At 52.2% G+C, this 22,565-nt stretch overlaps 1 protein-coding gene across 5 annotated transcripts in view; it reads left to right on the forward strand.

Moving 5' to 3' along the window:
- The window catches only part of LOC123388177, a 55,558-nt gene that overhangs the window by 27,545 nt on the left and 5,448 nt on the right, over positions 1-22,565 (forward strand). For 3 of the 5 annotated variants that reach the window (XM_045067379.1, XM_045067381.1, XM_045067378.1), the window contains exons 4-5: positions 3,907-3,966; positions 4,958-5,098. In XM_045067379.1, coding sequence (XP_044923314.1) covers positions 3,907-3,966; positions 4,958-5,098 — 201 coding nt within the window. Of the gene's footprint in view, positions 1-3,906; positions 3,972-4,957; positions 5,099-14,915; positions 15,332-22,565 lie in introns of those variants that run through there. The other 2 variants (XM_045067380.1, XM_045067382.1) reach the window with 2 other exon arrangements.

A 22,565-nucleotide genomic window follows, 5' to 3' on the forward strand; every position in this document is an offset into this window, starting at 1 on the left:
TGGGCAGTTTTGAGGAGTACAGTTAGGTGTTTTGTAGAATGTCCCTCAACTGGGAATTGTCTGCTGTTGTTTCATGATTAGACTGAGGTTATGGGTTTCTTGGAGGGAGACCACAGAGATAAAATGTCCTTTGGTCTTATCATATCAAGGGTTAGTGGTCTGGACATGACTTATTACTTTGTTTTCTCTGTCCTCATACTGTACTCCTTGGAAGGAAGTGGGCAATTACACTATACCACTTACTACACTATACCTCCTTCCTGTTGGAGTAGCTACATGATTATGTACATAAATTATCAGGAATTCTGCATAGGAGATTTTTCTGTTCTCTCCTATTTACTAATCCATTTATATCAGCACGAATTCGTGGCTAGTTATTTTATATTTTGGTTCTAGTACAATGATACCTTGTTCCTGTTGTTGCTCAAGTTGTTCCAGGTTTGTTAGTAAAAGCATCTTCTAGTGGCACCTGGGTGGCTGAGTTGGTTGAGTGTCTGACTCTTGATTTCGGCTCAGGTCATGATCTCAGGGTCTTGCGATCCATCCCCAGGTTGGGCTCTCTGCTGAGTGTGGGGCCTGCTTGAAATTCTCTCTCTCAGAGTGCCTGGGTGGCTCAGTGGGTGAAAACCTCTGCCTTCAGCTCAGGTCGTGGTCCCGGGGTCGTGGGATCGAGCCCCACATCGGCCTCTCAGCTCAGCAGGGAGCCTGCTTCCCCCTCTCTCTCTGCCTGCCTCTCTTCCTACTTGTGATCTCTGTCTGTCAAATAAATAAATAAATAAATAAATAAATAGAAATTCTCTCTCTCTCCCTGTGCTCCTCCCTGCTGCTTATGCTTTCTCTCCTTTTCTACTTTCTCAAAAACAAGTAAATAAATTTTTTAAAAAGCACCTTCTGTCGCTTCCTGTGTCTATTGACATACCCGGTTATTGTTTGAATATTTCTACCTTACTCTGTGGCAGTAGATTTTCCAGGTGCATCTTATGTCTTTCCTGCCCTGGAATTAGCCATTTTTTCCCCCTAAGTAGTTCTGGTTCTTTTCATTGGAGCATAGTATGAGAAACCAAGATTGGGGGACTAGGTGTGTCTGTTGTGAATGTTAAATCATTGCTCCAAGACCCTCTCAGCTAACTGAACAGGGAATATGTGTATACTCACTCATGTATATACAGGTGTCTATAAATATTTTAATATGTAACCATCTGTATGTATAGTAAGCTAAGTATTCACACTGTTGTCTCCTCTTGTAAGCATTACCAGATAGAACATTCTAACCTTCTAACCTTCTCCCCTTGCTTGTCTGTAATCTCCTGCACTAACAGTGAGAATCCAGCTAACATCAGGATTTCATTTATTTGATAGTTCAATTCTAGAATACACATACATGATTTCAGAGTTGCATACATGATTTGAGAGTGGTTAACCCATGGATGCTTGATTCTCCCAGTTTGGGACCATTTGAATTAAGGTGCTAGAAATATTCACATGTAGGTTTTAAAACACAAGTTTTCAAAAACATAGGATGTGAAATTGCTGTGTTTGTTATGTATGTATGTATGTATGTATGTATGTATGTTTAGCTTCGCAAGAAATTGCCAAACTATTTCTACAAAGTTGCTGTATCAGTTTTTGTTCCTACCAACTATGAATGAGAATCTTGTTGTTCTGATTCTGGACCTGAAATTGGCACTGTCATTATTTTTGATGTAACCATTCCAATACCTGTGTCATGTTGTCTGCATATTCCCACTGAGGTGATGTGGAGCATCTATCTGTTTGTGTATTTATTTGCTATCCTTATATCTTTGGTGAAGAGTTTGTTCAAATCTTTTACATATTTGTCATTTGGTCATTTCTTTTCTTATTATTGAATCATTAAGAGCTCTTTTGTGATGTTGGACACAAAGCCTTTATTAGATACCTGTGTTCCAAATATTTTCTCCCTGTCTGTGCCTTATCCTTTCATTTTCTTAAAAATGTCTTTCACAGAGCAGAAGACTTTATTTTTAATAATATCCAACACATGGGGGCGCCTGGGTGGCTCGGTGGGTTAAAGCCTCTGCCTTCAGCTCAGGTCATGATCCCAGGGTCCTGGGATCAAGCCCCGCATAGGGCTCTCTGCTCAGCGGGGAGCCTGCTTCCCTTCCTCTCTCTCTCTGCCTGCTTGTAATCTCTGTCTGTCAAATAAAATAAATAAAATCTTTAAAAAAAAATATCCAACACATGCTTTTCCCTGTGGAATATGCTTTTGCTGTTGAATCTAAAAACCCATCCCCCAAACCAGTGTCCTAGAGATTTTTCTCCTGTATTTTTATATTTATATCTCTGATTCATTTTTAGTTAATACTTGTGTAAGGTCTGTGTCTAGTTTCATTTCTTTTGCATGAGTGTTCGGTTGTTCGAGCACCATTTATTGAAAGACTATCTTTTCTCCTTTTATTCCTTTTGTGCCTTTGTCAAAAAATGTTTGACTTTATTTTGGTAGATCTATTCCTGGTCCTTGTAATCTGTTCTGTTGATCTGTGTGTCTCCCTCAGCACTAACACACTGTCTTGGTGGCTAGTAGCTTTATAGTAAGTCTCAAGACCAGGTGAGGTGAATTCTCATTTTTCTTCCACATTGTGTTGGCTATTCTATTTTTTTTTTAAACTTTCTTTAAAGATGTTATTTATTTGTCAGAGAGAGAGAACAAACAGGGGATGTCACAGGCAGAGAGGGCAGAGGGAAAAGCAGGCTCCCCTCTGAGCAAGGAGCTTGACTCGGGACTTGATCCCAGGACTCTGGGATCATGACCTGAGCCACCCAGGTGTCCAGTGTGTTGGCTCTTCTAGATATTTGCCTTTCTGTGTAAACTTCAGAATACTTCTTGTCATTATCTGCAAAATAACTGTGAGGTTTTATTTGGATTTCATTGAATTTATTGATTAAGTTGGAAAGAATTGACCTCTTAGCCATATTGAGTCTTGCTACTGATGAATATGAACTCTCTCTCCATTTATTTAGATCTTTGATTTCTTCCATCAGTTTTGTCTTCCTGTGTATATGTATTGTGTTAGATTTTATACTTGAGTACCCTTTTTAGGGGTGTATTGTAAAGAGTATTTTTTTTTCATTTGAAAATTTGGAATTCAATTCTTTATTCAGATATAGGAAAATAGTTGACTTTTTTACATTGACCTTGTATCCTATGATGTTTTGGTATTTCCTCATTACTTCCAATAGATTTTTTTTATAAGATACTTGAGATTTTGTACATAGACAATAATATTGACTTCAGATAGAGTTTGTTTTTCCTTTTAAATGACTCACCCTCATTGTCTCATGCCCTCTTTCCACGCACCTTCCCTCTGGTAATCACCAGTTTGTTCTCTATATTTGTGAGTCTCTTTTTTGGGGTCTCTTTTATGCTTTGTTTTGTTTCTTAAATTTCACATATGATTGAAATCCTAGGATATTTGTCTTTCTTTGACCTATTTCATTTAGTATTATACCCTCTAGATTTATCCGTGTTGTTGTTGCAAATGTTAAGATTTCATTCTTTTCTCTGGCCAAGTACTAGTCTGTTAGCTATCTATATAATCTCTATCTCTCTCTCTCTATATATATATCTATATATACACCACGTCATTTTATCCAGTCATCTATTGACGGGCTCTTCCATATCTTGCCTACTGTAAATAGTGCTGCAATATAAACGTATCTTTTCAAATGTTTTCATTTTGTTTGAGTAAATACCCAGTAATGGAATTACTGGAACATATGACAGTTCTATTTTTAAATTTTTGAGGAACCCCCCCACATTGTTTTCCATAATGGCTGCACCAGTTTTCATCCCCACCATCAGTACACAAGGTTCCTATTTCTTCACATTATCACCAACTCTTGTTCTTTCTTGTTCTTTTTCTGCAGGCAGAGTCCCAGGCTGGCAGGAGAAGTGGGCGTGGTCGCTGGGACAGCCCTCCAAAATGGGTCAGGTGACCTTTCAAACTCTGGGGAGGTGAAGGGTTCCTAACATCACAGCAGCACGTGGGCCATACCGTAGGCGGATTTTTCTGGACCCATCAGACAGCCTGTGCAAGACGTGAGGATGAGTGAAATGTGCTGACTGGAATGGAGGTTGTGTTGTCTTCTGGGGTTTCTGTCCCCAGGGGATATTCAGGCCGGTGGGGTGGGGGCAAAGGGGCAGGTTATTTGGGGCCGATGTGCCTTGCTTCGGAAGCGACCCTGTGTTTGAGCAGGAAGGCGGGGGCTGCAGTTGGATCTGGCACCTGGGCCCACGTTGGTTACCACGGTGGTTGGGTTGAGGGGAGCACAGGGCCGGCCGGCTGGAGTCTGTAGCCCCTCAACTGCCTTTCACGGCCTGTACCCAGGGCCCGGGGCACCTGGGGACAGCCAGAGTCCCAGGGCCCAGGCAGATGCTTATTGGAAAGGACTAGAGCCAGGGAGGGAGGGAGGGAGGGAGGGAGGCCCAGGGAGCCACAGCAGCCAGCCAGGTCGCTGGGGTGCTCAAGCCTGACACTCTGCTCTGTGCTTTATTGGAGGGTTGGCGTTTATCAGGGCAAAATGCGCACAGTGTGAACTCTGCCATAGTCACGACCCTGAAGTGGAAGGGTGTTGTGGAAGGGGAAGGTAGTCAGTCGTCGTTGTTGGGTTTTTTTTTTTTTTTTTTTTCCTTGTTGAGTACCAGGGCCCATGAGAGGCATGTCTTAGCAAGGAAAGACCAGACGTCCTTTTCAGCCTCATGGAACTCCTGGCAGGCAATTGGCCAAGCATGCTTTAGGGGAAGGCCTTCCAGCAGCAATGCTAAGACTTTGACAGATGGCGGGGCCCTGTGGTTTTGGCCTCCTTGAACCTGCACTCCCTGCTGGGACGGAGGGGCCTGCTTCCATCATGGGTGACTCTGTCTCTCCCCACGTGCGGGTCCTGAGACCTCGACTGAATGCTCTCCTTGTTTTTACAGGTGGCGCTTTGAGGCTCAGGGGACGTGGCCTACTGGGCAGCATCAAGAGCGTCTGGCTTCTGTCTCTTCAGTGCAGATGGAAGTGCAGCACGTCCAGGAGTGTGACCGCTGTCGACTCGCTGGTGCACGTGCATCGCAGTGGTAAGTTGTCTTGGTTCTGATTCCTCGGTGTGAGGGTGTCATTGCTGTCTAGGGAAGAAGGGATAGCTGAGCCCATTCCTTTGCTCATCAGAACGGGAGGATTTTCTTGTGTGCGAATCCTGCCAGGTCCTTCCTGTGTTGGCTCCGTGAGGAATGGGATTCCCATATGGGATGTCCTCACATTCAGCCACAGCGATGATGCAGGGGGTCCCAGGGGTGCCTGCACCTTCGCTCCCATGTGAGGGATGAAGCACACTCTGAGATGGTAGCCCGAGCCTCAGGCCTGAGCCCCACCTGAAGCTTCTCCCACCAGGATACCGGGCTAGTGGCTCTCCCTGTGTGAGTTCTCTGGTGTTGGGAAAGGGCCCACTTCTGACTGAAGGCTCTGCCTCAGTGACGGGAGACAAGGGTTTGTACTGTGTGATTTCTGTGGCGGTGAGCAAGGTGGGCACTCTGGGTACAGGTGGGGCCCCAATGATGACAGACACAGGTTTCTCTGCTCTGAGTTGTCTGGTGTCTCCAAATGTGAGAGCTGTATCGAACGGCTCTTCCACGTTGACCGCATTTGTCAGGGTTGCCGCCGCTGTGGATCCTCAGGTGCTGGCTAAGGGTGTGGCTGGCCTAAATGCTTTTCCCTGAAGATGAAATTCAGTTGGTTTCTGTCTGTGGGAATGTGCCCATGGCCTCGAAGAGATGTATGTTGCTGTGAGCTCTTGTGCAGCAATCCCAGCACATGGCATCTACCCCGTGTGAGTTCCTGGACATAAAGAAGAGCAGAGCTCTCTGAAACAAGGGTCCCCCACCTTCTTTCCATCGCTGAGGTGTGTCTCCAGTGGTCTTACTGTGTACAGAGGTGAGCACTGCCGTGGAGTTGTTCCCCCCATGTGTATCACGTCTCCGTTCCTCGGAAGGGTGAGTTCTGTCGTGTCTCCCGAGGTTAGAGCCCCGACTAAAGGCTCTCCCACACTGGGGAGATGGGTGTGCTGCGATCCAGGATGAACGAGCTCTGATGTCCCTGGCACCAGGGACCCATGGCTGAAGGCTCTTCCACATTGTCAGCAAATACAAGGCTTGTCTTCCCAGGACACAGCACACCGGGAGTGAGGTGAGGCACGTGAGACATCTCCGTGCTGTGCTCCAGCATTGCCCGGGTTCCTGTGCAGTGTGAACCCTGTGCTAATGGCCGGAGCACGAGGGGCTGTGGCAGGATCGCTCCCTCAAGTTTTTCCCTTTCCCTGACTCAAGGAACGCGTTCCAGCCCCTCCCTTCAGGAACGGTCGCTGTGTCTACCCCTGCAAGCCACTTGTAGTCACGTGCCTTGTTCCTTCCGGAATTCAGATAGATCTTTCTACATGGTAGCCTCATACCACGTCAACTGCTGATTAAATTTTTGATGTTTCCGTTTCAAAGACTATATACCCGTGAGTCGTGCTGAAGCCAGTGACTTTTCCAGACACTCGGGCGGCGGTTTGACTGGAGGCCCATTTCAGCCGAGAAATGAAACTCTTCTGGTCTCTGGTGGGACAGCCCGTATGCTCAGGGTCTTGGATGACAGGGGATTGTGGGGAATGCTTAGCGTAGCCCGTGTCCAGCTCTAGTGTGGAAGGCCAGGGTTCATGACCCTGAAGCTTCCCGTTGACTTGCAGAGAAGCAGACCTTTGAGATGCCCCCGTGTGGGTCTCCCTTCATCCTTTATAATAGGGAACGGATTGCCATGAGCTCCTGGATCTTGTACACAAAGAGTGAGTCCCGGAACACTTGGTGAAAAAGTACTGAAATGCTGTGTGGGGACTAACAGAACAGAAGGAGAAAAGGAAAGAGGGGGAGGGAGGAAAGAATACAAAGAACGAAAAGATCATGTAGGGAAGGAAGGGAGGGAGGGAGGGAGGGAGGATGGCTTGAAAAAGGAAGAAGAGAAACTGGTAGAGAGGCATTAGGGGAAAGAAGAATTTTTAAAGTTGTGAGACAAACATCTGAGAGTTAAGATTTGAGCTTGATGAGAAAGGAAAGGAATGGAGTCCTCTACTCAGGAGCAGAAACCCGTTGTAGCGTGTTGGTGATGAGAGCCTATGGACCAGATAAACCTGCGAGACAAAGAAAGTGAGGATGGGAGACTGGGGAGTTTCAGAAGGGCAACGTCAACCACGTCGAGGTCCGAAAGAGGGGCCATGTGAGGGTTTGAGTGCAAGAACCACAGAAGGGTCCAGTCCTCGGAGGACACAGAATGTGTAGTGGGTGAGGTGGATGGAGTCGGAAGGGTTGACAGAAATGGGCCCGTGTTGCAGGGTTGTTTCCACAGGAGCCCTACAGGAGACAGGACTGATGTAGGAAAGAGGTTAGCATTCAAGGCCGATGGTCAAGAAAGAAGTCTTGAGACGGCTCTGCTGGCAGGAGGTGCTTTTTATTAAGGCACAGGGATACGACCCTTGGGTAGATAGGGCTGCTTGCTGGGGTCGTGACAGGAGGCTGACTTTCTGGGATGGCATTGGAGGAGGTCAAGCAAAAGGGAGGTTTTGCAAGAACGTGGCAGGAGGACAGAGGACACCGAGGATACAGTTGGCTTTGCTCTTGTGAAGGGAAGGTGGTTTTTCCTGCTAGGAAGGCATGAATTGAAAGATGGTGCGGAGCTTCCTGGAGGAATGTTACCTTCCTCCTCTCACAGGTCCATCCCAGGGACTGCACGCTTGAAAAGAAACTGTGTCCTACGGACATTTCCTTCGGCCTCAGCCTTCCTCAGTGTCGTGGCGGGGAGGGAGATGTCAGGGCTTCAGGAAACGGAGATACGGGCCTCTGGCAGGTCGCTAGGCTCTTGTTAAGCAGGCCTCTTCCTATAGAATCACGAGGACTTTTACAAACCGAGGGAGACTCCGGTCTTGCCGGGTTTTGATCTCCATCTGTGGAGAATCTGTTTTTTCCTTTCCTCAGCTTGAGGGTAGTCAGAGCGCCTGAGGGATGTCCCCCGTATGACAGGTTGGGGGGCGGTGTGGCGTGCCAGGTCCTGCTTGGCGCTCAGCTAGCCTTCCCCTCCCTCCTCGTGTGCCCCTGACCAGTGCGGAGCCTTGCGTGGTGAAGGTTGTTGAAGGAGGACGGTCTCATCTTCTGTAGCTTCTTCCTGCTGAATAGGGGCGTAGAGCTGTCCCTCCGCGTGGGTCGTTCCTGGTCAGGTGGCAGAGGCCCAGCTGGGGGAGGCCTCTGCTGTCTGAGTTGTAAAAGGAAGAGGTCGCTGAGTGCAGGGGAAAGCCTCTCCTCCCTAAACCTCTTGCTGCTGCCAAACACACAGGCTGAGCGGGGCCCGTTTTGTGGGGCTGCTTCCAGTGTTGAGCCCAGCATTGGTCACGGTCCTGTGCGTCGAAGCGACGGGGGGCGGTTCCGGTGCGGCACCCTCGGGGAATCCAGCAGGGGTAGGGCTGCTGCCCCTCGAGTCGATCCCAGGGTGATCAAGGGGCCCTGGCAGTGCCGCTTCGTCCTGCATGTGTCATGCTCTGCAGGGTTGTCGGGGACTGCAGAGGACAGCGGGAGGAGGAGCAGCCCCTGCAGCAGACAGGGGAGACAAAGGGAAGGCTGCTGTCCCGCCCAGTCCCAGGTGGGCCCAGTCTCCCCACACAACGGACTGTTGTGGGCCCAGGTGGTTGCCTCGTGTTCCAAGTATCCATCATCGGCAGGGCCCGGGCAGCCAACTCTGGGTGGTGGCGGCCGACTCAGAGGGTCCTCTCGTCTCGTCCTCGGGGCTCCAGTGCCGTCCTCTGGTGGGCTGCCCAGAAGTCTTCTCTTTGGCCTACGGAGGTCAGGCGTAAGAGAGCCGTTCCTGCAGGCGTGTTTCCCTGTGTGTTCACGCCGAATCCTCCTCCGGGCCCAAATTGGAGCCACAAGTGAGGCCCCAGGGCCCGCCTGGCTTCCTTTGTCGGAGCACCCCAGGAGCCTCTGGTGCCTTGGGGTGGTGGGCACACTGTCCTGTGGTGCAGCTGTGGAGACAACGGGTAGAGTGGTGTGAGATAGCGAATGGCGTGTGGCCTGGGCCTTACCAGAGGCCTGTGGGGTTTTGCGGGACGTGTCTTCTGAGGTGTTGAGGTGGAGGTTTCCCTGCAGGACCCATGCATGACCTGAAGAAAGGGGAATTTCCTGTGGGCCCCCTGGAGCTGAATGAAGGCTACACTGCCAGGGTCCCTCAGGCCCCTTCCCTGAGCGTCCTCCTCCATGACGGCGGGGTCCTCCTCCTCCTGATGGGCTGTCCCTTCCCCGGCCTCTCTGAGAGCCCTGGACGTGCCCTTCTTTGTGGGGGGAGCCTTTGCCCACATGAGTGTTGCAGGTGGCGTGGCAATGACCACGTGCTCCCGACCCCCATGGGAAGTGAGTTCGCACAGTCCACGGGCTGTGGGCAGGTGTTGGGCAAGGTGGGAGTAGGCAGGGTGGCCTTTCCCTGGTGAATCTCCCCTGCCGACTGAGGGATGGAGGTGAGTCTCTAGAGTATGAAACTCACAAAGCAAAGTGTGCCATGAGGGGACCCACTACCTCCCACGAGGCATCTTGGAGGCTCGGGGGACTGGAGGTGTTGGTTAGATCGTATGGGAGTGGCCGGCGGACATGACTCAGCTGGAGAACGGGCCTGACTCCCCACCCACAGGGATGCAGCGCTGGGAGGGGTGAGCTGTCCTGCTCCTGTGAGCCCGGGGGCCTGTCTTGTTTGCTCATTTCTCACGTGCCTGAAGTGGGAGATGAGGCCACCTCACCACTGTCTCTTCGCGACTAGTGTCGTCCGGGAGCAAGCCGTCTGCTGGCTTTTGCAGGGTGGGAGGGCAATGTTTGGGTCGTGCAGAGGGAGGGGCTCAATGGGCGGCGTGGAGCCCTTTGCCAGAAGGTCACCGTGCCTAGGCTGCCTGGGGTCCAGTCCCTCCAGGCAGCCAGGGCCCTCCCTCCAAGATCAGCAGCTCCTGGTCGACAGCGCCCAACCACCACAGGGAGTTGCAGGGATTAGGTGGAGGTTCCCCGTGGGATGTTCTCAGGACTTCCTAGTGCTGCAGGGACTGGGATCTTCCTCTCCTCTCCTCTTTGTGGTCAGAGGCTAGGGCAGCACCCCGGGTTTTGTGCTGTTTGCTGAGGTACCCACAACAGGGACGGGGCAACGAGAGAAAAGGTGTGTCCATGTTCACCGGCCCCTTTTCCTGCCCGACTCACCCCGTTCCTGAGTCCTCCTCTTCTTCTGCTTCCCTTGTCGTTTGCGCCAAGTCCACTGAAGGAAAGTTTCTTGAGAGCTAAGAGCAAGAGCAGAAGTGGGCATGAGCACAGACTCCCTGGCATCAGAGAACCAAGTGGGGACACCCAGGCCCAGCCTCCCTTCCCGAAGCCCCTCCAGCCGGGTGAGCCGTGCCCTGCCGATTCCCAGCCCTCCTCCCTGCTCTGCTGTCCGGGGCTGCTTCCCAGAGTCCACGGTGAGGGGTCAGGGTGATGGTAGGAAAGGGGTGAGGAGGGCTTCCCAGGGATTTCATGCAGCAGTTCCCATTCAGAGCCCGAGTGCCTGCCAGAGACGAGGGCCTCCGGGGTTGGCGTCGTCAAAGCAGGGAAAGGGGAAGAGCTGGGCGGAGGCACTTAGGGACAGAGGAGAGAGGAATCCCAAGAGATGGAGGTGGAAGTGAATTACAGGCGCAGGGTGGCTTCTTCCATCGGAATCATCTTCTGTGGAATCCTTCTTCGGGTTAGGGAGCAGCAAGGGTGCTGGGGTTGGCCCTGAGAGAGAACAAAGGGGAGTTAGTGCAGGTGACGACCCACGGCCTGCTGCTCTGGGGATGCTGGGCTCTGCCCTCAGTGGGGTGCGTCCCTAGCTCCGAGTCCTCCCTGGCCTTGGTCGTTTGATCTCCACAGGGTACAGGGGGGTCTCTGGTTGCCCACCTGCTCTTCCCACCTCCGATTCTCTCCAAGACCCGGAAGCCTGGCTGTGTGATCCTTTCCCCCCTGGAGGCTGTCACTGTCCCTAAGACTGCCTCTGCGGGACGTTGTTTTCCTCTGTCCTTTTTCCTGTCCTTCCCTGCTCTCCTTCATCCTCCTCCTCCTCCTCCACCTCCTCCCCTAGAGATGCTCCATGTCTTTCCCCCTGCCAAGCTCCACCAGTCCTATTGTTATCCAGGAGGGGGCCACCAAGGAAAGAGAGGAGATATCCTGGGTCCCCTGGAATCAATCCCCCGATCCGTCTGTGCTGGGAGCAGCTGTCATGGGTCTGGGATTGCTGGGGAAGTGCCGGGAGAGATGGCCCACCACGTCCCCACAGCCCATGTCTGCCCAGGGACTGGGATGACCTTCCCAGGGACGTGTTTCAGGGAACGCAACGCCCTCTGTTTCCCTAAGTGTCATAGAGACAGGAGACAGGAGCATGGGAAATTGTGCAGGCGCCCTCAGCTGTTCAGGGCTGGAAAACATCCATTGGTGTGGTTACTGAAACACAGGATTCCTGCCAGTGCTCCTGCTGAGGCTTGCCAGGAATGGACGGGGTCGGGGTGTGTGTAGGGCCCTGGGCAGGCCTGAGGAATGTTTGCCGTTTGGGCATGCCTAGGGAGTGGGGAGCATGGCCAGAGCTGTGGGCCAGCGAGGTGGGTTTGTGAGAGGAACCATGACTCCCTGGCCCTGCTCCCAAGAGGCCCTGTGCTATGCTTCGACGCCAGCTAGTGAGAGGTAGAGTGGACCCGGGGCAGCAAGTGTGTGAAGCAGGTCCAGCAGCCCCTTCACACAGGCCCAGGGGACCGTGGCCCACGACAGGGGTTCTCCAGGGCAGCTGCATGGGGGCGTCCCACCCTTGGGAACACACGTCCCCAGGTCAGACTCGGCTGGGGTGTGAAGGCTGGCAGAAGCTCCGATTTACGGGAACCTGTGTAGTGAACCCAGGAGAAGTACGCTTTCCCTTCTGCAGCTCTGGGCGTCCCCTTGAAGTACAGCAGCTTGGAGAGAACCAGGATGGTTTGGTAGTGGAGGTTATGAGGGAGAGAATTTAGACCTGTCTTACACCTTCTGGCTCAGACCAGAACGGAGTGTTGCGTAGTGTCTCTTGCCCAGGAGAGTGCGGTTGGGGCCGCCAAGTCCTGAGCATGACCAGGTCTGGGCCCGTGCCAAGAATGATGCAGAATCTCTTGTGCACCATTCCTGAGAGGCCATGAGCAAAGAGCTTTGCTCCACCAAGCTTTGATGTGTGGCAGTGGCCAAGGGAGGCACGAGCAGCTTTGATGGGAAAGATCCTACAAGGAGCCACGCAAGGAGTCGAGTGGTGATGACAAACCCAGCCTATCCTAAAAGCCCATGGACACCTCGTCTGTTCTTTTCATCCTGAGACCGTGATATGAGCAAATCATGCCTGTGCCAGAGCATCGCTTTCCTTGGTGGTTTTTGACCCACCTTCTTCCTTCTCCAGAGCGGCAGGGGCAACCCCATGTTCCCGGGAGCCCTGTCCCAGTGTTCCCCTCCTCGGTGCCATTCCCTACCTGAAGAGACTTCGTCCTCACTGAAGGAGTAGTCCTCGATGCTCTCTATCAGTAGATCTGCAAGAACTGAAAGAGGAGCAATGCCGTTAGGAGAGAAACCGCCTCACCCCTTCATCCCAGGTGCGTTGAGATGTCTCTGGGCCGTGCAGCATCTGCCTGACCCTTCTGCAGTGCTCTCAGAGGTTCACAGGGCTGGCGGAGCCGGAGCCCTTGGAGGAGACAGGGATTGGAGTTTCATGCCTTCTAATGAGACCAGGACGCTGCAGCAATCACCTCAGTGTCAGTTCTGCATGCCCATGACCGCTGTCCCCCTCCCAGCGCAACCATCAGAAACTCCAGTCGTTATGGGACTCTTGACGTGTGGCTAGTGGGAGTGAGCAACTGGACATTTTCGTTCCCTTGATGATTTCCGTGTACTGCGCTGAGATAATAAATGACTGTGTATGATGGATGCTAGACAGACTCTTTCCTGGATCACTCAGCACTAGACACCAACCAGGAGGAGCGAGAGAGGAGGCCTGCTCTCCCGCGTATTGCTCGGGCATCAGTGGCTGGCCTGACAGGGATGTTGATCAAGGGAAGACGTTCCCGGGCTCACACACACCCACCAGGCGCTGCTGGTGGTCTTTGGACCCGAAGAGATTAAGGTGAAGCCCCAGTTCCTAGAATAAATGGGGAGCGGATTCCGTGCAGCACTGATCTAAAGCATACAATGTGATGCTCTCAGGACAGAGGAGCTGCTAGAATAGATAAGGGAACCATAAAGGAACACAGCGAACCACGACGTTTCTGAAGATGAAGAAGTCGGTGGTGGGTCTCTAGAAGCTGACCTTCCAATACCTTGAATGACTTCCCCGAGCCAACAGGAGGGTGCTGGCATACAAATAGGCAGGGGCACCTGGGAGCGGAAGAGAAATGCCCCCGGAAATGCGCTCATGTTGGCATCACGATGCTTCCCAAGAGGACCGCCCAGGAAAAGCATCCTCGTCTGAAACAGCGAACAGAGTGAAAAGGCAGCCCACAGATTGGAGACACCCTTGGCAATCCTTATTTCAGAAAAGGTGTGTTCACTGACATAAAGGAAGAACAACAAAGAAAACCAACCAAACAAAAGAAGACCGGGATTTCACCAAATGAAAGAATCGAGAAAAAGACTGGAATAGTCTGTGCTGCAAAGGGAACGAATGACTCGGCCAGTCAGACAGACATTGTACGAAAAGATGCTCAACGTAACGCATCGTGAGGGCAATGCGAATCCAAAGGATGCTGAGCTGTGGCATTGTCAGTTAGGGTGGGGAGGACCCAAACCAGGAATTCAAACCCAGGACCCATGTTGGAAGGAGGCAGAAAATTAGAGACTTTGTATGCAATTCATGGAATGCAGACTGGTGCAACTACCCTGGAAAAGCCCGTTGAGTGTCCTCGGAGAGCAGTGAAAGGTACTCCCGTGGATTCCGCACATGCGAGTGAGAAAAAGAGATGTTGGAAAATCAGATTCTGTTCCAATACATGTTTCTCATGAGACAAAGTCTTGTTGGCTGCCAAAGAACCCTGAAACCCTGCTTTGGCTCTGTTTCCATTCCCAGGCACTGAACTCCCTTGAGTTGACTCTTGGCCCAAACCTTCCGAATCTAACAAGGCCCCCTTGCATGGACAGATGGCCAGCGAAATGGGTGATGATTGTCCTGTCACCCCTGTTGTGGTTTGAGGTTCTGTTTGGCCACCTTGCGATGCACAGAGCACCCTTCGTTCCTGCATGGAGGGGGCCCAGGTGCCCCCAGTGATGCTCAGTCCCTGAAGACCACCTCATTCCCCCTTGGATAGGACACCTTTTGGACCCACCTCCAAGATCCCCAGCAAGGACCAGTGGTGGGTGTGGGATTTCCCTGGGAGAAGGCCACTTGCATTCTTAGACACAGTATCTGTAGGGAAATGGTATATCTCCATGGAGAAACACAGAGTGAATGGCCCCATCTGTTCCCTGGCCACTACCCCTTTGTGCGGGTCATCCCTGAACGGGCTGTTGTACGCGGCTGCCCGGAAGCCACCTGCAGAAGGGAGGAAGTATGTCCCCGCACTCAGTGTTTCCGATGAGGTTGGGAAGACGCATCGTGGGGCCTCTGATGCAGAGATGTGTGTGTGTGAGTGCAGTGTCAAGAGGGAGCTGCTGTGACCATTCTAGCCCGAGACCTAGCTTGGCAGGAGAGCCCCATGGACACTGACTCAGTAACAGGGATTGGAAAAGACACACTTGTGTCTTTGGGGCACAGTCTAGCCCTTCCTAGTTAGCGACGGGATTTGTTTTCTGGGGAAATTGATGTGTATTTGCAAGGAAAGAACACCTCTTTCAATTGTAGGTGTTGAAGAGTTTTCCCATGAATGGATGTTCATGACGTGACAGTGATGGGAAACATCCCTGAGAACGCGGACACCATTAATCGCCATTTTGAGGGGACCAGACACGTTCGAGAGCACAGCATTCACCCACCTGACACACACACACCAACCCTGCGAATCACAGCACATGGATTCCCATGGAAACAGACCTTGTGCCCAGCACCCGATCCTACAGCACCTAAGAGCAGCACGGTAGCTTCCAGGGCCAGGGTCACGAGGCCTCGGGTCTCGGTCCGGAACATGACCCTTAGTCTCGTTGCAACAGGAATTGGATTCTGGGTAGCTCTCAAGATGGAGCCTGCAAGGAGGCCCCACCATGCCCATTGTCCAGGTTGCTCAAAAGCAATGAGTGACTCTAGAGGACAGCATACTTACCATGCTCCCTTTCCAGCAGGGCCACCTGTGATTTCAGAAAAGAAAACATGATGAACATCAAGTCCTGCCTTGTCCTGTGTGCACAGCTCTTTTGGTCTCTTGGTGATGGGCAGGGTCATGGGCAGTGATATGGAATCCACCTAGAGGTCGCATGCCCTGGGTCCATTGGTGGCACGGCGGTGTCAGTAGCACCCGTGAAAAAGCTAAGGACCCTGTGGACCGTAACCGAACCTGCTGTTTCCTGCAGGGTCTTTGAAATGGGGTGTCCCTGGCTAAGAGTCGCTCCCTCAATAATCTCCCCACCAAGGACATTGTACGTGCTGAGGTGTTCGGATCTGATTGCGAGTATCAGAGAAACAAGGGATGCTGTACCTCACCTGAAGAAAGGCTAACTTACCACCTTGGTGAAAAATGGGACCTCTCCTTCTGTGCTGTCCACGTCAAGGTCATCGTACAGGCTAGCCAGGGGATCTGGGTGGATACACACAGAGAATGTCGGGACCCGTACGGGACTCTTTGGGAATCGCTCGGGGAGCTTTGCTTGGCGTGCACGTGTGGACATGTGTGTGGAGGTGGGGAGCTCATCAGTATGGACTGAGCTGCAGTGGGCCCTTCCTGGATGGAGGACGAAAGGTCCTGGAGAGGAGCAGGGATGTGAATAGAAACTCTGCCTCCTGTTGGAGCTACAGGGCCTGGAGTAGCTGTGAAATAGTCCATCTCCAAGGCACACCTACTGCCTGCCCCCAAACCTGCACCACCTAAGAGCAGCGCAGTAGTTTTCGGGGACAGGGCCATGAAGCCACGGGTCTTTCCCCAGAAAATCCCTTTCTGTTACTCCGACCCTTCTTCTCAGTCCCGCCGGACCTGGAATCAGGTTGGTTCTCATCGTGGAGCCTGTGAGGAACCCCCGACCTTTGCCCTTTTCCAGGTTGTTGCAAACAAGTGAGTGACTCTAGAATACAGAATACTTACCGCCGTCCTCTTCCAGCAGGGACACCTGTGATTTCAGAAAAGAAAAGAGTATGAACATCAAATCAGGCTTTGTCCTGTTTGCATGGCTCTTTTGTTCCCTGGGGTATGGGAGGAAGCCCGATGCGGAAGTGTGCTAGAGGCCCGTGAGCCACAAAGTGTGACGAGAGCAAAATGAGTCCTCTGCAGATGTGCCCAGTCTTCCTAGAGGTCCCACGTTCCAGGTCCCACTGGACAAAATAGGTGGTAAGGAGGAATAGCTGCTATCTGTACCAAAGCTCCCTGCCCTCCAGATGGTAGGTGATCCTGCTGTGGTTGTCCCAGTCCCCCTGCAATGCCTTCGGGGTTAGGTAGCATTTGGTAACAGATTCTCTCTCAAACTTCTCCCTACCCTGTCAATGGTGCATGCTGAGATTTTTTTAATGTGATTGATTTAAAAAGCCAGAAGAGTTTTGTGTCTCCCGCAAAGAAAGGCCAGCGTACCACTCTGGTGTAAAACGGGGCGTCTTCCTCATTCTTTCCTGTTGAACGCTCACCCGCCTGTCCATCCAGCCAAGCTAGGGAGAGATCCACAGAATGGTCAGTCCACTGGTGGGGCTCGGCAGGAAGAGCTCAGGGAGTTTCGCTTGGGGTGGGCGTGACCGGGAGTGTATGGCGTGCGTATGGACTGAGCAAGCTGCTGCTGCATCGAGAGAGGTCAGGGCAAGGAGCAGGAACGGAGGGAGAAATATTGACTCTGAACTCGAGCTACAGGGAGAGGAATCAGGGTGACCTCTTCAAGCAGAAAGGGTAAACACTAAGAGACACGTTCCATACTGACAGGCAAGTTCCTCCAACCAGCGCCTGTGTCATGGTCATGGTCAAGACCGTTTCTTGGCTGCTCCCACCTACCTCTCGCCTCTTCTAAGAGATTGTATTTCTGCAGAAGAACACTGTGTGGCAGGGTTGCATTCAATGCAAGCACAAGTACCCTAGAGGTTTCTATTTGTCCCTGAGTCATGCAGGGTCAGGAAAACCAAAGACCCAGGATTTCTACATACTGACATCTGACCATTCCAACAGAGTCCCCATCCGCAAAGTGCTGATTCTTCCCAGTCTTTCCTTTCCTGTGGCATGTGGGTGTGTCCTTGGAGTCCGCGGGACCCAGTTTCCCAGGACCCAGCTCCCCCAGTCAGGATCCGGCAAGTTCACGAGAGAGCGGAGGCCAGGCGAGAGAAGGGCACTCTCTAACCTGGCCATGTAGCAGATTGTCAGGAAGTCGGATCGGGCCCCGAGCTAATGATGAAGCTTTCCTGGCTATTGCCATTTGCCAGTGAGCCTTCCCTCTATGTGCATTCAAGATGGGAGCGTTTTTGTAAGGCTGGTGGTGATGTTTGGGTCGACTAAAGTAGCTTCTGATTCCTTTGTGTTTTGACCCTGTCTTAGAAACGTCCCGAGCTAGGACAGATGTGGGCCCCTTTTCTCCCCATCCCTGTCTGAGGAAAGGGAATCCTGAGCAACCCTCCAGGTGGAGCTGTGGTCAGCGAGGAATGTGGTGTCCTAGCAGGGTGTGTGCAGCGGCGATGGAGGAGGTTTGGCTTTGAAACTTTGACCCGTGCCCTCAAGTCCATTCAGTGGGAGATGTCTTCTGGTGAAACGCACGCAGTCCACACACCCACATGCCCGGTCCCGTCGCATCGACCCACGCGAAAGCGAGCCCCAACCCTCCGACGCACCAAGCACACCGCCCAAATGACCTACTGGTTTGCAGGGACTGTAGCACAGGGTCCTGGGTTTCTGCAGGACACTCCATTTGTTCAGTCCGCCCCAGCCTCTGTTCCCGGGAGGAACTCAGAAGGGGGGAAGCTCTCCAGACCAAAGGAGGAGAGAAAACCCTACCTTGTTGAGTTAGATCTGTCCCCCTAAGGGGAGTGATGGGGGTATAAGCATATGGGGTGTATCCAGTCGCCGCCTCCTGCAGTTGGAGAAAGGGAAACCCAGTGAGGATCCCCGCACCCTGTGCACACCGTGTGCACACATCTCTGTGCCCTTGGTGTGTGTCGTAAGCAAGCTATATGTGATGCGGTCATTGAGTCTGTTTTCCAGAGGAGGAGGAAATGACCTCCCGATAATGACCCCCTTGTCCTTGGCTCCGGCATGTTATGTCAAAATTCCCCCATCCATTTTCATCAGCAACTCATTCCAAAGCCATTTCCCATAGACAGAACGACCTGGTGGAAAATGCTCACAACCATCCACTGCCTAAGCAATGGTGGTGCCCGTCTCAATCGGCTGTCCGTTAATGGTATAAACTCACGGCAGGCTCTCAGCACCAAGGACATGGTCTCTCCCCTCTGGCATGTCCATGCTCAGACACTTTCATGGAAAGAGAAATCAAACACTGGCTGTCCCTCAGAAGCACAAAATGACTTTAGCGAGGTGACTGAGCGGCTCAGACATTGAAGCTTCTGCCTTCAGCTCAGGACCTGATCCTAGGGTCCTGGGATGGAGGCCCACATTGGGCACCCTGCTCGAAAGGGGAGCCCGCTTCTTCCTCTCCCTCTGCTACTCCCCCTGCTTGCGCTCTCGTGCACTCTGTCTGTCTATCTGTCTCTCTCTCCCCTTCTCTGTCTTTCTGTCTTTCAAATAAACAAAATCTTGAGGAACAATGAGTTTACCTGAGGGAGAGTCAGAGTTTCCTCCTCGGCCCTCAAAGTAGGTAGTAGCTCTTCCATGAGGTCATCGTGGAGAGCTAGGAGGATACAGAGGCACCATGAGGACACTGGTGAGGCTGCTCAGGAAGTAGGCGGGGAGTTTGGATGGATGAGGACAGGAGGGGAGTGTGCGCGTGCGGGGGCGCCTAGGAGGTACGGGCCGCACTGCTGCCGGGCCTTGTCCTGGTGCAGAGGGGAAGGGACGGGAGAGGAGCAGGGAGGAAACGCGAAGAGGGTTCTTGTCTTTCTAGCTAAAGCGAGCCCGATCAAAGCCAAATAGCCAGTCCAGGACATGGGAAGCCTAACCTGGCTTCTGTGTGAAGACCGAGTCCCATAACCTCTCCTGACTGACGTGCCACTAAGGTGTCCCACGCTGCTGCTTTGGACATCAGCTCTGGGCCCAAGATCCCCACCTGCTGCGACTATATGCATCACGTCTGTGTAAGATCTTGCACAGCATAAAAAGCAGCCTTGCTTGCCGGGCTGCATTCAACCCTCAGGAAAGGAGCCTAGTAGTTTGCTTCACTCATCCTTTGTCTTCAGAAAATGCCATGTGCAACACTGGAGAGCACGGACATCGTAGCTTCCGTAAACAGCCGGCACCGTCGATGAGTGTGATAGATTCCTTCCACTGTTCTTGAGCTGTCCCGTGTGTGTGTGTGTGTGTGTGTGTGTTTCCCCTGAAGACAGTGGCTGTCCGAACCCTCCCAGGTGTTCTGACCAGTGGGAAGTTGCTTACACAGAGCAGTCTGGGAGTGTGTGCTGATCGGCTGTAGGCCTGCTTTGCAGGAGATTTGCTCCGGGGATGTGGGTCCAAAGCTTCCACCCAAGCTTCACCTTGATTTCCTATTGGCCAGTGGTGTTTGAGTGTGTGCTTAGAGAATTTGAACCTTCCTGAGGCTTAGGGAAATCTTATCAAGTACAGTCAATTCCCTCCGTGAAGCTTTTCTGCCATTGGTCGGTCGTCGTGTGTACACACTGAGACCGGCTATGACCGATGTTTGCCCTGTTCTGTCCTCCACGGGTCCACACGCTTTCCAGCCATGTGGGCTTGAGCAGGAGGATGTGGCTTTTCTCTGTGCACTTGACTCCAGGGACCAGCCTGTAATCTTTAAGGTGGGCTTCTAAGCTTTCCCTGGCTTCTGTGTCCATGAAAGCCACTGTGTTATGTTGGGTCCTTTCGGGGACCATCATAGAATCTAGGTATTTGGCTGTGTGCACAGATGCTGATGGCCCTTTGCTAGCTAGCACCCATGGTACAGCATGTCCCCCTGGCTGAGGGACTAACACAGGTGGGTAGGCCAGAGCAACTTTCAGATTGGAACCTGAGCTCCAATCTTGGCTTTCCAAGTAGGAGGTCAAGGGTTTGGACCCTTCATCTCCGCACCATGCCCATCCCAGGAAATCAGAAGGAAACATCCTCCAGGTATAGCTGTGGGGAGTAGGGGAAGGAGTATGTAAAGTGTGCCAGGGTGATGAGAGAGTTTTGGAAGGGGGACACTGTGATTGTGATGGAAGTGTGAGAAAGATCACCTGGGAAAGGCACACAATTGTGTTCCCAAGCATAACGCATGGGGACACACACACACACACACACCCACGCACACCCCCACGCACACAGGGCCTTCATCCCACGTGCACACAGATCACCCCTTCCCTATGTACGAGTTCTTCCAGGCCCTGTTTGACGTGGTGACCGTGCCTCACCGGACAGTCTCGGTCAGTATCCCCCAACCCCCGTTCCTTGTTGGAACCCAGAATCAGGGGGCAGGCTTCTTTGTACTCTAGATTTCCTCCCAGAGCCCGGTGGTCTTAAATACGTACAGCTGTCCTTGCTCCCAGCGTCTACCTGCGATTGGGGAAAAGGAAATACAGTGAGGATCCCAGCATCCTGTCTTGTTGGGCCAGCTCTTTGGTTTGGGGAGGACTTCAGGCAGTTAATTGGATGAGGTCCCGTGGTTGAGTCCATGTCCTCCCACCTGAGTTCAAGAGGACCATTTGAATGATGCTGGAGCATCATTCAATCTCCGAAGTCCATACTGATCAACAGACAGAATGTTCTCTTTCAAGGAGAAACCTTTTCTGCTGAAGAAGGTGTTTGATCCCATGGAGTTTGTAACTGAGGCTGTCCTGTGTCCTCACCCTTTTTGGGGCCACTGTGTGTAAGAGGTCAGACCCAGCATTCCTCCACGAGGGGAGACTGCTGCCCCCTTCCCCTGGGAGTTAAAGTGCCAGATGTTCATCAAACTCCACTGATGGAAGAAATCAAGGAAGCACCATTTGTGTCTCTGAGAAATCAGAGAGGCGAGCTTACCTCAGGGAGAGTTGGGGGACCTTCTTTTGTCCAGCTCCTAGGAAGGTCCTTGGACTGGCCCTCCACAGGGTCTAGGAGAACAGAGAGGAGCTGTCAGGACATTGGCTGTGCTACTCAGGAACGACTTGGGGAGTTAAGTCTGCTGGATGTGGATGCGGGGCCAGAGGGAATGGACGTGAAGGGTGACCAAGCAAGGCCTGACTTGCCAGTGGGCCAACAGTGGTGGACAAAGTGGTGGATGCAGTACACAGTGGCGTACGCAGAACGCAGTGGTGTACACAGAAACACAGAGGAGGGGAGCAGGATGGAAAAGGGAAATGGGGCCTTGGCTTTCTAACGGAGGGGATGTCATCAGTTGGAACTCTCAGCGTCTGTCTGGGAAACACTCAAGGCACCCTGGGTTTCAGGGCGCAGTCCCCTGAGCCCTCCTACCCACTGTGCAGCCAAGCCAGCTTGCCACTTCTTCAGCTGGTCATGGGGCCTGTTCAGCTGTCTCCCCTGCACCTCTGCTGTGTGACCCTATTGGTCCTCTATCGTGCCTTGGAGTAGTGGGTTTTTCCGTGATGGAATCTAAGTACTGGGGACGGGTTATATTTGTTAGTGTGTGTCCGTTCAGTGACACTGCTGACATCTGTGATGCTTTGTAGACTGCACTGCCATCTATGGGGAAAACGTTGCCATCCTATCTCATGGCACCTCTGTACCCGTGACGACGTTACCGCCCTCCCCGTTTCCTCCCTCCACTGTCCCTTCCACTTTCTGGGTCTACGAATGTCCCTACTGGAGTGTCCTCAAAGCCTGGGATCGTGTAATGTACCTCTTTCCTTGTGTGCTTGCTTTCAAAATGCGTGTTAAGTTTCCAGGTTCCGTCTGTTTCGTAAAATATTGGAAACCTTAGTTTCTTCTTACGCCTGAATTGCACTCTATGATGTGTATGGATGCCACTGAATGTGTTCTTTCCTCCCGTGATGGATTTGGGGGTAGTGCCTCTCTGGGGCTATTGGGAACCCAACTGTGTGAGACATTAGTGCACAGATTTCTGTCTGTTTCCAGAATGAGAAGACGTCACCGAATGCATTGGCCCCATTTGTAGAACGGTAACCACGTGGAATGTACTGGGTACTTGAGTTCCCCAAATGTGGTGAGGTCGTTCTGTTCCTTTTAAGATACGTAGCACACCCATGTAAGATGTGGCTAATGGGCGGATGTGAAGGGGGGATATCATGAAACCTCCTGTCGTATTCTGTTCCATTTTTTTC

The sequence above is a fragment of the Mustela putorius genome, unplaced genomic scaffold, assembly GCF_011764305.1.
Source record: "Mustela putorius furo isolate JIRA1106 unplaced genomic scaffold, ASM1176430v1.1 tig00003891_pilon_pilon_pilon, whole genome shotgun sequence".
In the NCBI taxonomy this organism is placed as follows: Eukaryota; Metazoa; Chordata; class Mammalia; order Carnivora; family Mustelidae; genus Mustela; species Mustela putorius.